Below are 16,307 nucleotides of genomic sequence, written 5' to 3' on the forward strand. Positions count from 1 at the left end.
GAAGTCAACACTTCCTTGTGCATCCTGAGGTGCAAGCTGCTGTATGATTTGGATCTTGTATGGATACCATTTGAGAATGGTTAGAAGCACCTTCTGTACAGTGGACCATGGGATGTTCAACTGCCTTGACACAGCACATGCACTGCCTGATGATGGGGAATTGCATGCAGCACTGTCTGCCATAGCAACAGTAATTTCATCAACCACATGTGGTGCAACTGGTCATCACCCTCTTCCCGGAGTGATGCTCAGTTCTCCAATTGATTCAAACTACTTCATCATGCTCCGCACAGTAGGTGGAGAAAGAAGACCCTTCTGTAATCCTTTCAGCCAGTGATATTCTTGAAGTGCAGCTGCATCATTACTGTTGTTTTGATAGTAGAGCTTCACCAATAATGTCCTGCTGATTTTGTCCAAGCTCATGTTGACACATCAACAAGTGAGATGCGACTCGTCAGGTGTGTGAAACTACGAATCATGATGACTGATCATGGCACCTGGCCATAGTTGGAACTGGACAGTGGCAATGTGATGCATGGAAATCATGCACATTAGTGCTATCAAGTTTGGTACTCGTACAATAATTAATTCTGTGTTACAATGTGTTAAACAGGGAAAGTTTAATTATAACCACCCGGTAGTTTTGGAAAAAGCCAAACAAATTCAGTGGAAGAATTTTAATTATAATTACCTAATTTACTCACAATTATGGCCATTTTCATAACATACACTGTTCCTTGACTACTGTTCATTAGTATTGAACTCTTATTAATGGAAGGGAAGAGATTACTTGGAATGGTCTAGCTGGAAGTGCTAAGACCCTTGTCTTCCTCAAGCCTGTAAACAGAATCATCCTATAAGTTATGGAGAAGTGAAGGGGAGTCTGGGGTGTCTGAACAATTTAAAATTGATTCCAAACCATAGTATAAATGGCATTTTGTTAGCTACTCCAAATGGACATGTGTTTGTTGTAATCCACATTTCATGTTATTTTTGTGAGATATATTGATATTGCAGTGTTCATCTTTGGCAGACTAGTGTAAAAGGGGACACAAAATGAGCCGAGTGCAAAATCTGCCCGTTTTGTACATTATTTACTTATCTTCATGTATACAAGCTGAGTCAACTGTCAGTATTCCTTGTGCCTCCAATTAAAGTCACATGGGTCAAATAAAATCATTTTGAAAAGTTAGGTCCAAAAATGTAACATAAATTTTAAGTGTGCTCATTTTATCAAAACTAATGTAGATGATTGCATGGGTACTGTATCACCAATTTGTAGGCATAACCTGTGTTTTTCAGAAATGTGATATATTCAGCTGTATAATGTCATCATTGTAAGCTTGTTTCATGAGTGTTTTGCATAACCTATTTCATAGTAAATCAGCATCTGTAATTTGCAGTTACTGGAAGTAAGTAATGTATATTATCACATTATTTTTCTGTTGTAATTTGAGTGTGTATTCCCTGCATTTAATGTAAATTAATGTTACTGTCAAATTTGTTGGTGACAATAACCTGCAAAACATTTCAGAGAAACATTTACACTTGTTCCAAGTTTTTCTTCTCTCAATATATATCTCATTTCGACTGTTAATCACCTTAGCTCTAAAAGGCTACTGGTAATACTTGTAGCATATCAGAATCATAAATTAGAAAAGAATCAGCAAGCTTACTTTATAGCTGTCTGTTACTGTTGTGTAAAATATTGCATCAGACACAATACAGCCCCACTGTGTTTGCTGTTGTTAAGCAGCTAAAATCTTCCTGACTACTGTAAAGTGATCGAAAAGTGCTGCAAATGGATGTCTTGGGAGTGCTACCAAGAGTCATGTACCAGAGATACCAAAGGTACCTCAATTACTGAAGGATACTGTCTCTTCTGTGGGACATACAGGGTCCATCACTACTCATTCATTTCACTGTAAGTGACATGTCAATGGCAGAGCTAGGCACCCTGTATAGGACAGACAAGGACTAGGGAGAACTTAAGATGTCACGTGTGTACACCTAACCAACAAGTCTGACTTGCTGTCTTTCACTAAAACCAAAACTGAGCCAGTGAGACTTTTGGGAAACCTGCTCCATCCTAAAGGAGTGCATAGTTTCATGGTGATATGTACTAATAAAGGTTTCTCGGGCTTCCAGCCATGTCACGTGGTTTAAAAATCGATGAGCTTTTGGCCGAGTACTCCTCAGCCATTGTCAAGTGGTGACTTGGATTTTAAACTATTTGGATTTTAAACCACTTGATGCGGCTGGAAGCCCAAGAAACCTTTATTACTGCTCTGTCCTGTGTCAAGAGGATGCGAACATTAATGGGTCTGTTAATTGTTGGGAGTTCAAATGTGTGGTGTATAATGGTATCTGTTATGGAAATGGCATCAAGGGATGGGATGGAGCACCAGGTGTACTGTGCGTATGCCTGGAGACCTCATTCAGCATGCTGAAGAGGCTATTATGACAGCCACTGATGGAACAATGTGCAACCATTAGCAGATTGTGGCACACTTTGGAACAAATGATGCCTGTAATCTGGGCTCCAAGATCATAACTGGACCACTCTAGTACCTCGTAGAGGAGATTGAGAATGGCAGCCTGGTTCACAGAGTTTCAACGAAGCTCACGATCTGCAGCATTGTCCCCTAGTTCTGAGTCAGTGGAAGGCTTGGTCCAGGGACTTTAAAAGTTCTGTGATAAGCTAGGCTGTGGTTTCCTACACTTATGCTATATGTTGAGAACTGCAGGCTTCCACTAAATGTATTAAGTGTCCACTGCATATGAAAGGCAGCTACCCAGATACCTGATTTTGTGTGTGGGTCACCCAAGTTTTTTTTAAGGTTAGGTGATTCTCCATCCAGTAGATAAAGAAACTTTGAAGTATAAGTGTAAGATCCAAAGAAACACCCTCCATAGGTGAGATGATCAAAATCCTAGTGGATAACTTTCAAAGAATTCACAACAAAGTGCCAGAGTTCAAAGTATTCCTAAAAATCAGTGAAACTCACATAATACTAGGTACAGAAATGTGGTTAAAACCTAAAGTGGACAGCAGTGAGATTTTTGGTGGAAATTTAAGTGTATACTGAAAGGATAGGGTAATGGGAAATGGAGGCAGTGTATTCGTTGCAGTAGACATCAAATCCACAGAGACAGAAATTGGAGCTGCATGTGAGATTCCTTGGGCAAGTCACAGTATCAAAGACAGGCATAAAATTATAATTGGCTCCTTCTGTCAATGTCCAGACTCACCTCTCGATGTAACTGAAATCTTTAGACAAAACCTCAGCCTGCTTGTAAGTTCCCAGCTCCTACTGCAATTATTAGATGGGACTTTAATCATCCAACAATCAATTGGGATAATTACAGCTATGTTAGTGGTTAGCATGAAATGGTTGGTATGAAACATTACCAAATACCTTCTCTGAAAACTACCAACAGCAGACAGTTCAGAACACCAGCAGTGATGAAAGGATATTAGATCTAATGTAAACAGATAGACAAGGCATCTTTGAGGATGTCCATATCAAAACATAACAATGACCATGAGGTAGTTATAGCAAAGTATAAAGTGCAACTGAAACAAATAGAAAGCTTTGGATGAGAAACACTGAACTTTTAGCTCAGAACAGGAGCATGTAGAGAAACTATGGCTCAAGTTGAAAAGAATAGCTTATCACACGCAGGGTAGAAACATACTCAGTACAATAGTCTATTGTAAGAGGTGCCCCCATTGTATACAGCTGCTATAAAGAAACTTCTAAAATAACAAACTATTGCATAACATGTATAAAACAAAGCTATAGATAGAAAGATACTGAGTTAAACACGTTTGGTTCTCAAGAGTGCAATATGTAAATTCTTCCACAAAACCCAAAGAAACTCCGATCATATGTTAAGGCTGCTAGTGGCACCAAAGTTTAGTGTCCAGTCACTCACAGATGGGACGGGAATTGAAATTAAGAGTAGGAACACAAAAACAGAAATGGTTAAGAAATTTTTCAAATGTCCCTTTAAAAAAATTCAGTAACGTTGCCCCAAAATAATTTCCATAATACTGAGAAGGTAATTGAAACAGATTTGTAGGTGACATTGAGAAGCAGCTGAAATCATTGAAACTGAACAAACAACAGGGCCTGATCGAATCACTAGCAGGTCCTATACCAAAATTGTGGCAGAGTTAGCCCCTCTGTTAGCCATAATCTATCACACACCCCATGAACAAAACATGGTGCCCAGTGATTGGAAGAAAGTATGGGCCACTTCTGTCTATAAGAAGAATAGGAGAAGTAATCCACAATTCTATCATCCTATATCTGTGACAGCCATTTGTTGTAGAATCTTAGAACATATTCTGAGCCCAAATACAGTGAGGTGCCTAAAATAGAATGACCTCCTCCTTGCCACCTAGCACAGATTTCAAAAACACTGATCATGTGAAACCCATCTCTCACATTTCTCACATGACGTACTGAAAGCCAAAGATCAAGACAGGCAGGCAGATGCAGTATTTCTCAATTTCTGACAAGATTTGACTCTACCACACCTATAATTATTATGAAAAGTACAGTTATATAGGGTATCATCTGAAATTTGTGACTGGTTTGAGGGTATTTTGGTAGAGAAGACGCAGAAAATTATCTTGGATAGAGACCCACTGATTGATGAAGTAACTTCAGGTGTGTCCGGGGGAGGTGTGCTGAGTCCCTTGCTGTTCATGTCTTATTAATGACATTGCAGACAATATTAATTGTAATCTCAGACTTTTTGCAGGTGGTGCACATATCTACACTACTGGCCATTAAAATTGCTACACCACGAAGATGATGTGCTACAGACAGGAAATTTAACCGACAGGAAGAAGATGCTGTGATATGCAAATGATTAGCTTTTCAGAGCATTCACACAAGGTTGGTGCCAGTGGCGACACCTACAACATGCTGACATGAGGAAAGTTTCCATCCGATTTCTCATACACAAACAGCAGTTCACCGGCGTTGCCTGGTGAAACGTTGTTGTGATGCCTCGTGTAAGGAGGAGAAATGCGTACCATCACGTTTCTGACTTTGATAAAGGTCGGACTGTAGCCTATTGCGATTGCGGTTTATCGTATCATGACATTGCTGCTCTCATTGGTCGAGATCCAATGACTGTTAGCAGAATATGGAATTGGTGGGTTCAGAAGGGTAATACGGAACGCCATGCTGGATCCCAATGGCCTCATATCACTAGCAGTTGAGATGACAGGCATCTTATCCGCGTGGCTGTAATGGATCGTTCAGCCACGTCTCGATCCCTGAGTCAACAGATGGGGACATTTGCAAGACAACAACCATCTGCACCAACAGTTCGACGATGTTTGCAGCAGCATGGACTATCAGCTCAGAGACCATGGTTGTGGTTACCCTTGAAGCTGCATCATAGACAGGGGCGCCTGCGATGGTGTACTCAGTGATGAATCTGCGTGCACAAATGGCAAAACGTCAGTTTTTTGGATGAATCCAGGTTCTGTTTACAGCATCATGATGGTCGCATCCATGTTTGGTGAAATCGCGGTGAATGCACATTGGAAGCGTGTATTCGTCATCGCCATACTGGCGTATCACCCGGCTTGATGGTATAGGGTACCGTTGGTTACACGTCTCGGTCACTTCTTGTTCGCATTGATCATTGATGGGACTTAGAACAGTGGACGTTACATTCCAGATGTGTTACTACCCGTGGCTCTACCTTTCATTCGATCCCTGTGAAACCCTACATTTCACCAGGATAATGCACAACCTCATGTTGCAGGTCCTGTACAGGCCTTTCTGGATACAGAAAATGTTTGACTGCTGCCCTGGCCAGCACATTCTCCAGATCTCTCACCAATTGAAAACGTCTGGTCAATGGTGGCCGAGCAACTCGCTCATCAAAATACACGTCACTACTCTTGATGAACTGTGGTATCATGTTGAAGCTGCATGGGCAGCTGTACCTGTACACGCTATCCAAGCTCTGTTTGACTCAATGCCCAGGCATATCAAGGCCGTTATTACGGCCAGAGGTGGTTGTTCTGGGTACTGATTTATCAGTATCTATGCACCCAAATTGCATGAAAATGTAATCACATATCTCTTCTAGTATAATATATTTGTCCAATGAATACCCATTTATCATCTGCATTTCTTCTTGGTGTAGCAATTTTAATCGCCAGTAGTGTATAATGAGGTACAGTCTGAAAGAAGCTGCACAAATATTCAGTCAAATCTTGATAAGATACCAAAGTGGTGCAAAGACTGCCACCTTGCTTTAAAGGTTTCAAAATTTAAGAAACTTCCCTTCACAAAATGTTTATGTCTATAATGTAAGTGAACCACAACTGGAATTGATCAAATCATACAAATACCTGAGTGTAACACTTCGTTGTTGTTGTTGTTGTTGTTGTGGTCTTCAGTCCTGAGACTGGTTTGATGCAGCTCTCCATGCTACTCTATCCTGTGCAATCTTCTTCATCTCCCAGTACCTACTGCTGCCTACATCCTTCTGAATCTGCTTAGTGTATTCATCTCTTGGTCTACCTCTACGATTTTTACCCTCCACACTGCCCTCCAATGCTAAATTTGTGATCCCTTGATGCCTCAAAACATGTCCTACCAACCGATCCATTCTTCTAGTCAAGTTGTGCCACAAACTTCTCTTCTCCCCAATCCTATTCAATACCTCCTCATTAGTTACGTGATCTACCCACCTTATCTTCAGCATTCTTCTGTAGCACCACATTTCGAAAGCTTCTATTCTCTTCTTGTCCAAACTAGTTATCGTCCATGTTTCACTTCCATACATGGCTACACTCCATACAAATACTTTCATAAACGACTTCCTGACACTTAAATCTATACCCGATGTTAACAAATTTCTCTTCTTCAGGAACGATTTCCTTGCCATTGCCAGTCTACATTTTATATTCTCTCTACTTCGACCATCACCAGTTATTTTACTCCCTAAATAGCAAAACTCCTTTACTACTTTAAGTGTCTCATTTCCTAATCTAATTCCCTCAGCATCACCCGATTTAATTTGACTACATTCCATTATCCTCGTTTTGCTTTTGTTGATGTTCACCTTATATCCTTCTTTCAAGGCACTGTCCATTCCATTCAACTGCTCTTCCAAGTCCTTTGCTGTCTCTGACAGAATTACAATGTCATCGGCAAACCTCAAAGTTTTTACTTCTTCTCCATGAATTTTAATATCTACTCCGAATTTTTCTTTTGTTTCCTTTACTGCTTGTTCAATATACAGATTGAATAACATCGGGGAGAGGATACAAACCTGTCTCACTCCTTTCCCAACCACTGCTTCCCTTTCATGCCCCTCGACTCTTATAACTGCCATCCGGTTTCTGTACAAATTGTAAATAGCCTTTCGCTCCCTGTCTTTTACCCCTGCCACCTTCAGAATTTGAAAGAGAGTATTCCAGTTAACATTGTCAAAAGCTTTCTCTAAGTCTACAAATGCTAGAAACGTAGGTTTGCCTTTTCTTAATCTTTCTTCTAAGATAAGTCGTAAGGTTAGTATTGCCTCACGTGTTCCAACATTTCTACGGAATCCAAACTGATCTTCCCCGAGGTCCGCTTCTACCAATTTTTCCATTCGTCTGTAAAGAATTCGTGTTAGTATTTTGCAGCCGTGACTTATTAAACTGATAGTTCGGTAATTTTCACATCTGTCAACACCTGCTTTCTTTGTGATTGGAATTATTATATTCTTCTTGAAGTCTGAGGGTATTTCGCCTGTCTCATACATCTTGCTCACCAGATGGTAGAGTTTTGTCATGACTGGCTCTCCCAAGGCCATCAGTAGTTCTAATGGAATGTTGTCTACTCCCGGGGCCTTGTTTCGACTCAGGTCTTTCAGTGCTCTGTCAAACTCTTCACGCAGTATCTTATCTCCCATTTCGTCTTCGTCTACATCCTCTTCCATTTCCATAATATTGTCCTCAAGTACATCGCCCTTGTATAAACCCTCTATATACTCCTTCCACCTTTCTGCCTTCCCTTCTTTGCTTAGAACTGGGTTGCCGTCTGAGCTCTTGATATTCATGCAAGTGGTTCTCTTCTCTCCAAAGGTCTCTTTAATTTCCCTGTAGGCAGTATCTATCTTACCCCTAGTGAGATAGGCCTCTACATCCTGACATTTGTCCTCTAGCCATCCCTGCTTAGCCATTTTGCACTTCCTGTCGATCTCATTTTTGAGACGTTTGTATTCCTATTTGCCTGCTTCATTTACTGCATTTTTATATTTTCTCCTTTCATCAATTAAATTCAGTATTTCTTCTGTTACCCAAGGATTTCTACTAGCCCTCGTCTTTTTACCTACTTGATCCTCTGCTGCCTTCGCTACTTCATCCCTCAAAGCTACCCATTCTTCTACTGTAGTTCTTTCCCCCATTCCTGTCAATTGTTCCCTTATGCTCTCCCTGAAACTCTGTACAACCTCTGGTTCTTTCAGTTTATCCAGGTCCCATCACCTTAAATTCCCACCTTTTTGCAGTTTCTTCAGTTTTAATATACAGGTCATAACCAATAGATTGTGGTCAGAATCCACATCTGCCCCTGGAAATGTCTTACAATTTAAAACCTGGTTCCTAAATCTCTGTCTTACCATTATATAATCTATCTGATACCTTTTAGTATCTCCAGGATTCTTCCAGGTATACAACCTTCTTTTATGGTTTTTGAACCAAGTGTTAGCTATGATTAAGTTGTGCTCTGTGCAAAAGTCTACAAGGCGGCTTCCTCTTCCATTACTTCCCTCCAATCCATATTCACCTACTATGTTTCCTTCTCTCCCTTTTCCTACTGACGAATTCCAGTCACCCATGACTATTAAATTTTCGTCTCCCTTCACCACCTGAATAATTTCTTTTATCTCGTCATACATTTCTTCAATTTCTTCATCATCTGCAGAGCTAGTTAGCATATAAACTTGTACTACTGTAGTAGGCATGGGCTTTGTGTATCTTGGCCACAATAATGCGTTCACTATGCTGCTTGTAGTAGGTAACCCGCAGTCCTATTTTTTTATTCATTATGAAACCTACTCCTGCATTACCCCTATTTGATTTTGTATTTATAACCCTGTATTCACCTGACCAAAAGTCTTGTTCCTCCTGCCACCGAACTTCACTAATTCCCACTATATCTAACTTTAACCTATCCATTTCCCTTTTTAAATTTTCAAGCCTACCTGCCTGATTAAGGGATCTGACATTCCACGCTCCGATCCGTAGAACGCCAGTTTTCTTTCTCCTGATAATGACGTCCCCTTGAGTAGTCCCTGCCCGGAGATCCGAATGGGGGACTATTTTACCTCCGGAATATTTTACCCAAGAGGACACCATCATCATTTAATCATACAGTAAAGCTTTAGGGACATGAAATGGAACAACCACACAGGCTCAGTTGTGGGTATGACAAGTAGTAGAATTCAGTTTGTTGGCAGAATACTATGGAAATGGAATCACTCTACAAAGGAGATTGCTTACAAATCACTGAAGCAACCCATTCCAGAATATTGATCTTGTGTGTGGGACCACATATTCAGAGAAGGACAGCATAAATGGCCACAGGGTTAATTTGAACCACGGGAGAGTGTCACAGAGATTTTGAAAGAATTGAAATGGCAGACTTTCTAACAGATGGAAACTATCCTGAGAAAGTTTGGTTACAAGATTTCAAGAACCAGCTTTAGGTGGTGACTCTAGGAATCTGATACAAACCCCTAACTATCAGTCCTGACTGTGGGAACAAGATTAGTTTAATTACAGCATGCACAGAGGAATTCTTCGCACACTCCATACATGAATGGGACATACCATCTGGTTTGCAGAGTATGGATGTAGATGTAGACAAAAGATAAGGTTACATTAACAGCCAGAATAATATACAAAGATCAGCTGGCAGAAAACATACACCAAGCCACATTACATAATAATATACTATATTTATGTATATGCAAACAATTAAGTTATGTATTATGTGATGTTTAGTGCACCACTACTATCTAATTGTACTATTTACAAATATAGAGGTAAAATAATAGTTTTACACTTTTCCAAATATTTCATCAGCAAAAGGTATTGTTTTTATGTTTACCAATATCAGATCCTTGCCATCCTCTCTCAAAAACGCTAATGCTTATCTATAATCTAAATACAAGGATCTATTTACAGTACACATATATTATAAAATATCATTTAGACACATTGGAGACTAGACTGCATTGGCAATGCATAACATGTATGACTCACCATATGGTCATCCTTGATGCATGGCCCTGGAACAGGATCTGCTACAGCATGCTGGACATCACAGATCAGCACAGCAATCAACACCACAGCCACAAGCAAATGGTATGGCAGAAAAACAGCTTTCCTTCTAGCAGTGGTCATTTTGTATTCTGAAACAAGATGCAATTTTAAATGACACACACATTTGTGGTTATGCAGAAACATAAAGGGCATCAAATTCTTTTCTTGTAACCTTCCAGTGCTGTTAATGCACACCTGATTGTCTGTAAGTCACAATATAAATGAAAATTTTCAGAAACATGAAATAGGTTAATGGAATATATTAGTAGAGACATAATTTGAAACTCCCTGACAGATTGGAAGTGTGTTCGAGTCTTGAACTCAAAAACTGACCATTAATTTCCATAGACAATGCTCATAGCAACTCTCCTATAAGGGCACAACTCAAAACATTGCTCAGAGCTTCTGTTTGCCAGTTGTAGGACTTTTCTAGGGCAGATTATTTGAAATGGCTTAGCTGCAGGGTAATAATAGCTATAGTTGTGAGTCAAAGGTAATGTAGATCTGAAAGCACCCATGTCTTATCTTCCTTCAAAAATAATGATCCTTAGATATAAAACAAACAAACATGTAATACTGATAAAAAATTAAAAGGTGCATGGAATATCAGTAGATGTGGTATGCTTGTGATCACTACTGGAATATGCACACGCTAGTAATACTGTTAGACCATTTACAGACAAGCATTTAGAATGTTGGTAAGGTTATGCAGACTTAACAGTGTTGACTTCAATAATTTTGTGCTTTTGGGACTGACTGAGAACACTTAAACAGCTGTTGACATTCTGTTTTGAATAGCTTCATACAGCAAAATTCCAAATTATGGTTGAAGGTCACAGTACATCAGTACTGATGATTTGAACCTAGACTGAAATATCTTTCAATTTTGAACATGGCCGATAATGTAGCAACCGTAGACGAAATTTATAATATTACCTGTGCAACCGAAGAGCTGTATTTTCAAGTAATATTATGAAATATCTTTTGTAATTTGGATGTAAATGTGACAGTAAATGATTTAGTGTATGAAAATGTAAGAATGGAAGATATATCAATAGTCATGGGGTTAAAGAAAACCAAGATGATCTGTCTGTTGGCAAAATAAAATGATCATGTGGCTTTATTAGCTGGCAGATTCCTGTCTGGACCAGGTGCAAGTCCTTTTATTAGCTGCTGCTTTGGTGTGTTGGGCGGGATCCAATGAAGACGAGATGAGATGGAGAGAGAGGCGGGGGGTGGGGGAGAGGGAGAGGGAGAGGGGGGGGGGAGAGAGAGAGAGAGGGAGAGGGGGGGAGAGAGAGAGAGAGAGAGAGAGAGAGAGAGAGAGAGAGAGAGAGAGAGAGAGAGAGACCAGCTGCTGATGGGAAATCAATGTCTGAGCTAGTACAGAGCTCCCTTAGAAAATACCTGGTAAATAGTATCCTTTGAACCAAGTGGACTCAGTGACGCCATCTGTGATTTAGGCTTTCCAGGAAATGGTCATATGGTCATGGTAAAGATGATAATGTAGTAGTTCTTGGCTGCAGCTAACCTCAACTATGCAACTGAGTATGACATCAGGCATAACACTGGGAATGCTTGTTACACTAATGTGAAGACTGCTTCACTATTTGAGCGATATAAAAAGCCTTGGATGGAGCAATGCATCAAATGTGTAAATGCAGAACTCCAAAAGTGTGCCAGGAGTTGTGGAGTGACCACATGGATGTGACAGTTCATTTTCCCTCACACGGTATGGTATGTATACATCTGAATGATTCCAGTAAGGGGTCATATGGTCATGGTAAACTTACATGGCTAATTTCTAGAAACATTAAGTGTAACCAGAGCACTTTCTGTCAAATCTCCATGATTTCCAACATTTTCACTGGGACTTTTTAGGTTAAATGTTTCTGAAAGACAGGGCTATTGCTGTATAACTTATAACAAATAGAAATAAAAAGAAAATGACAATGTGGACTGTGCAAACAGTAACAATCAAACTGCATTCAGACTTCTCCGTGAAAACATAAGAAGCCTATTAAATAAGAAGAATAAGATCTCTTGTCACTAAATATGATTGAAAATTCAAATATATTTCTTCAGATGTGCTGTGCATTACAGAACGTCCTTTGGTAGTCACAGAAATCTAGCAGATGCACTTCGATGCAACTTGTTACCACATCATTGTATACACAATACAAGGGAAGAGAGAGTAGCTATATCTATAAAAGTGAAATAACCCCCCATGCTACAGACCAAATGAGTTCTGCATTTAAGTGTCATATGTCAGGAATAGACTTGGAACCACACAGGACAGTGGACAGGCACCATTATGAGAACTTTTTTTTGGTGGCAACCAATGCATCAAACAACAGCAATTGAATAATGTTCCCATTTGACATCTGATACTTTGATGCTTTAAAGGTAATGCAGAATAAACCTCTAGATTTTGTTGAAAGTATTGAGGAAACACCTATGGAAATCAGTGATATGGTACAGCAAGGCTTAGAAAAAACACAATTTGATTGTGAATTGTGTGTCTTCTTACTCTGCAGACAACACCAATGTGAACTTCGGAGGAACATAATTCGTATATCAGTTGCTGAGAAATAAAAACCCTAACTTGCTAAAAGTTAATTGTTCTAATCATGTCATACATAACAAAATTAAGTTTGCAACTTACAGATTAGATACCGATCTTGTAAATGTAGTGTTGAAGATATATAATCATTTCTCAGTCTCAGTCAAAGGAAGAGAAGAATCAAAATAAATTTCTGAATTTGTGAATTATGAGAGGACTGATATTTCGAGGAATTTTCCAACTAGGTCGGCTCTCATTAACACCAGCCATTTCTAGACTGCTTCAGAATTGGAAACAATCAAACATTACAAGGGTGTGCTGACAAGTAATGCCCCCAGGTTTTTCATTCTGTTCTCAATACTGGTTTCAGTATAATGTGTTATTCATATTACTCAATTTTCCCATTTTGCTGATACAAATTGCAGTCCTCAGCTTCTCAAGGGTTCAAATTGCAGATTGTAGCATGCAATAAGGCAGTGTATAATATAAAAATGTTGGTGCATGCAAAACAGAGTGTTGTAATCAAGATTCTAATGACAGATAACCTGCTTCAATTGATACCCACAGAAGAATGGAAGCTGCATACAGTGACAATGCCAGAACACACAGAAGCACTGCAACATCTGCACCAATCCAGTGCCTTTGGTTCATTGTCATCTATCATCATCATCATCATCATCATCATCCATACAGATCTGATTTTCATCTGTTTCAAAAACTTAAAGAACAGCTTTGAGGACTTCACTTTGACAATGCTGAAGTGGTAAAAGCAGAGGTGAGGTTGTGGCTTTGTCAACAAAATCAAACATTCTACGGTGACGGTATCAACGAACTGGTCTCTCATTGGGAGACGTGTTCATTGGCAGGGTGACTAAGTTTAGAAATAAATAGTAAACAAGAATAATAAAAATTTATGGTGTTACTAATGTTTGGTTTATTTAAAAATCTGTAAGGGTTATTACATAAAGTACAGAGGCATTACCTTTCAACATGCCTTCATACTTCATTAGCATTCCTTACTGTCAGCCAATTACTAATATTTTCGAGAAAGATGACTCACAGGAGGTTTGTTATCTGAAATCTACTTTAATTTCTTAAGTAACATTGGGAGTCAGCTGGAAATAGTAGCTAAAACACTGGAAAGGTCCGACTTAAGTGTACTGGAGATGTACAAACAAATGATACTTCTTATTTTTAAAATCCAGAAGAGAAGAAAAGACAACAGAACACTTCCAAAATGTACCATCTATGAATTTGTAGAGGAAAGGTAACTCAAGACTTTAGCAGCTTTTATATAAATATGTTTCAGTATCTACAACAAAAGGTATGAAATGACAGATGACAGTCCCTATGCATCCCTTGCAGCTTTCTATCTACAGGAAAGGACTGAGTTCAAAAATTTTGGAAAGGCTGTACAGCTGTTTCACCTAACAAAGTATCTGCATAGATGACCTATACGAGGCGTTCAGTGGTCATTGAGATTATCTTAGCAACAGTGTGAACAAAGATAGTGACAACATTGCAGACTGGCTTAAATTCTTTTCTTCACTATCTGTAGAAGGTGTATCAAATATTTCCAAGGTGTTAGGGTTTTTGTTCAAAATCCCTGGCCCAGTGGCTTTATGGAGTGAATCTTTTCTTTCATGAAGAGTAAGTGGTGTGAGACAAGAAACATTGCAGACTGGCTTAAATTCTTTTCTTCACTATCTGTAGAAGGTGTATCAAATATTTCCAAGGTGTTAGGGTTTTTGTTCAAAATCCCTGGCCCAGTGGCTTTATGGAGTGAATCTTTTCTTTCATGAAGAGTAAGTGGTGTGAGACAAGAAACAGATGTTCAACAGATTTAATGAAGGCAGAATTCCAGGAACACGTGAACTATGAAGACATGCTCTGTTCAGAAATTTTTAAATTTGCGATGCGTGATATTCAATTACTAAAAGGTGCCCAAAATTTACAGAAATACAACTGATATATGAGCTCCTTGCCAGGCTTTGTAGGTCCAAGGGATGTCTACCAGCTGCCATGTCATCCTCTACCTTGCAGCGTGATACGGATGTGTTATGGACGGGGATACTGCCAGTGCACCGCTCTCCAAGCCATTTTACAGACTTTCCAGACCTTGGAGCCACTACTAGTTGGCAAGTTGGCATCACGAGACTGAGTGCACTCTGTTATAGTCCTCCCACTAAGGAAAAATCTGGAAGTCAAAGCCAGGTCCCCTGCATGGCAGCTGTCTACACTGACCACTTTCCTGGAAAAATGGACATTTGACTGAGTAGTGCTGGAAAATGATCAGTAGGTACTTTTTGTGTTCTTTAAATGTGTACTTCTACGACATTATTAATATATTGTGGACTCTTGTTAAATATATGGAAGGGCTATGTAATTTTTTGTGTGGTACAATACATTTGTGTATTTTTGTTTAACATTGTTATAAACTAATAACAAATCATCACTCCCTTTTTTATTTTATGGAATATGGCAACCCTAACCGTGAGTGATCACTCCACAACAGACCTGCTGCCTAGCCTGAACACATGAGGGAATAAAAAGCATTAAGATTATTGCCAGCAGAGCTTACAGCTTTCTTGATAGTTGCAGTACTCCAATAAGCCATGTATCTGAGGCTGAGAGAAAGGTGTCTGGCAGTGTAGAACCAAATCATAGCAGTGCAAAGATGTTCCATTTCCTGTAACGACAGCAGCATTGAAATTCAATTATCAACAAATGGTCAAGGTGCACTACACGTAAATACCTTGCTCCTGGTTGGAAAATGATTTTCCTCACACATTTTACTGGAGGGAAACTGATAGCCAGTATAGTCACATGGAAGTGATGGGAATGTTGTAAATGTAACATAGCACATGTAATAAAATACCAAAAAGTAGTGTCATATGACTACAATATGAAGGATTAGATTAGATGTACTTTTTGTTCCAATGGACCCATCATGAGGAGATACTCCTGGATGTAGAACATGTCAGAAAAACAAGTAGGCCTATACACTATAAACATTTATGAAGAAAAATAAATATGCTTATATTAATATGCTAATGGTCCTCATGGATGTGGAATATTTCAAAAAATCTTTAACATACCGTATATTCATAGTGTTGTAGATTTAGAGAAAGGTTGTGATAATTTTGACTGGAATACACTGCCTGAAATCCAGAAAGTAGCAGGGGTAAAATACTAAGAGCAAAATGTTATCTACAACTTACCAGATATCAAACTGCAGTTATAAGAGTCGAAGAACATGGAAGGAAAACAATAGAGAAGTGAGTGAAACAAGATTGTATCCTTTTATCCATGTTATTCAATCTGCACATTGAGAAGCAGTAAAGGAAATCAAACTGATATTTGGGAAGGAAATTAATGTTCGGAGAGAAG

General features: G+C 39.2%; 1 protein-coding gene across 1 annotated transcript in view; it reads right to left on the bottom strand.

Moving 5' to 3' along the window:
• Positions 1–16,307, bottom strand: part of LOC126262744 (dickkopf-related protein 3-like) — a 171,965-nt gene that overhangs the window by 92,107 nt on the left and 63,551 nt on the right. The window contains exon 2 of the mRNA XM_049959553.1: positions 10,295–10,443. Within this exon, the coding sequence (XP_049815510.1) occupies positions 10,295–10,435 (141 nt within the window). The 5' untranslated portion in view covers positions 10,436–10,443. The remainder of the gene's footprint in view (positions 1–10,294; positions 10,444–16,307) is intronic.

This window comes from Schistocerca nitens, chromosome 6, assembly GCF_023898315.1.
Source record: "Schistocerca nitens isolate TAMUIC-IGC-003100 chromosome 6, iqSchNite1.1, whole genome shotgun sequence".
NCBI classification, from domain to species: Eukaryota; Metazoa; Arthropoda; class Insecta; order Orthoptera; family Acrididae; genus Schistocerca; species Schistocerca nitens.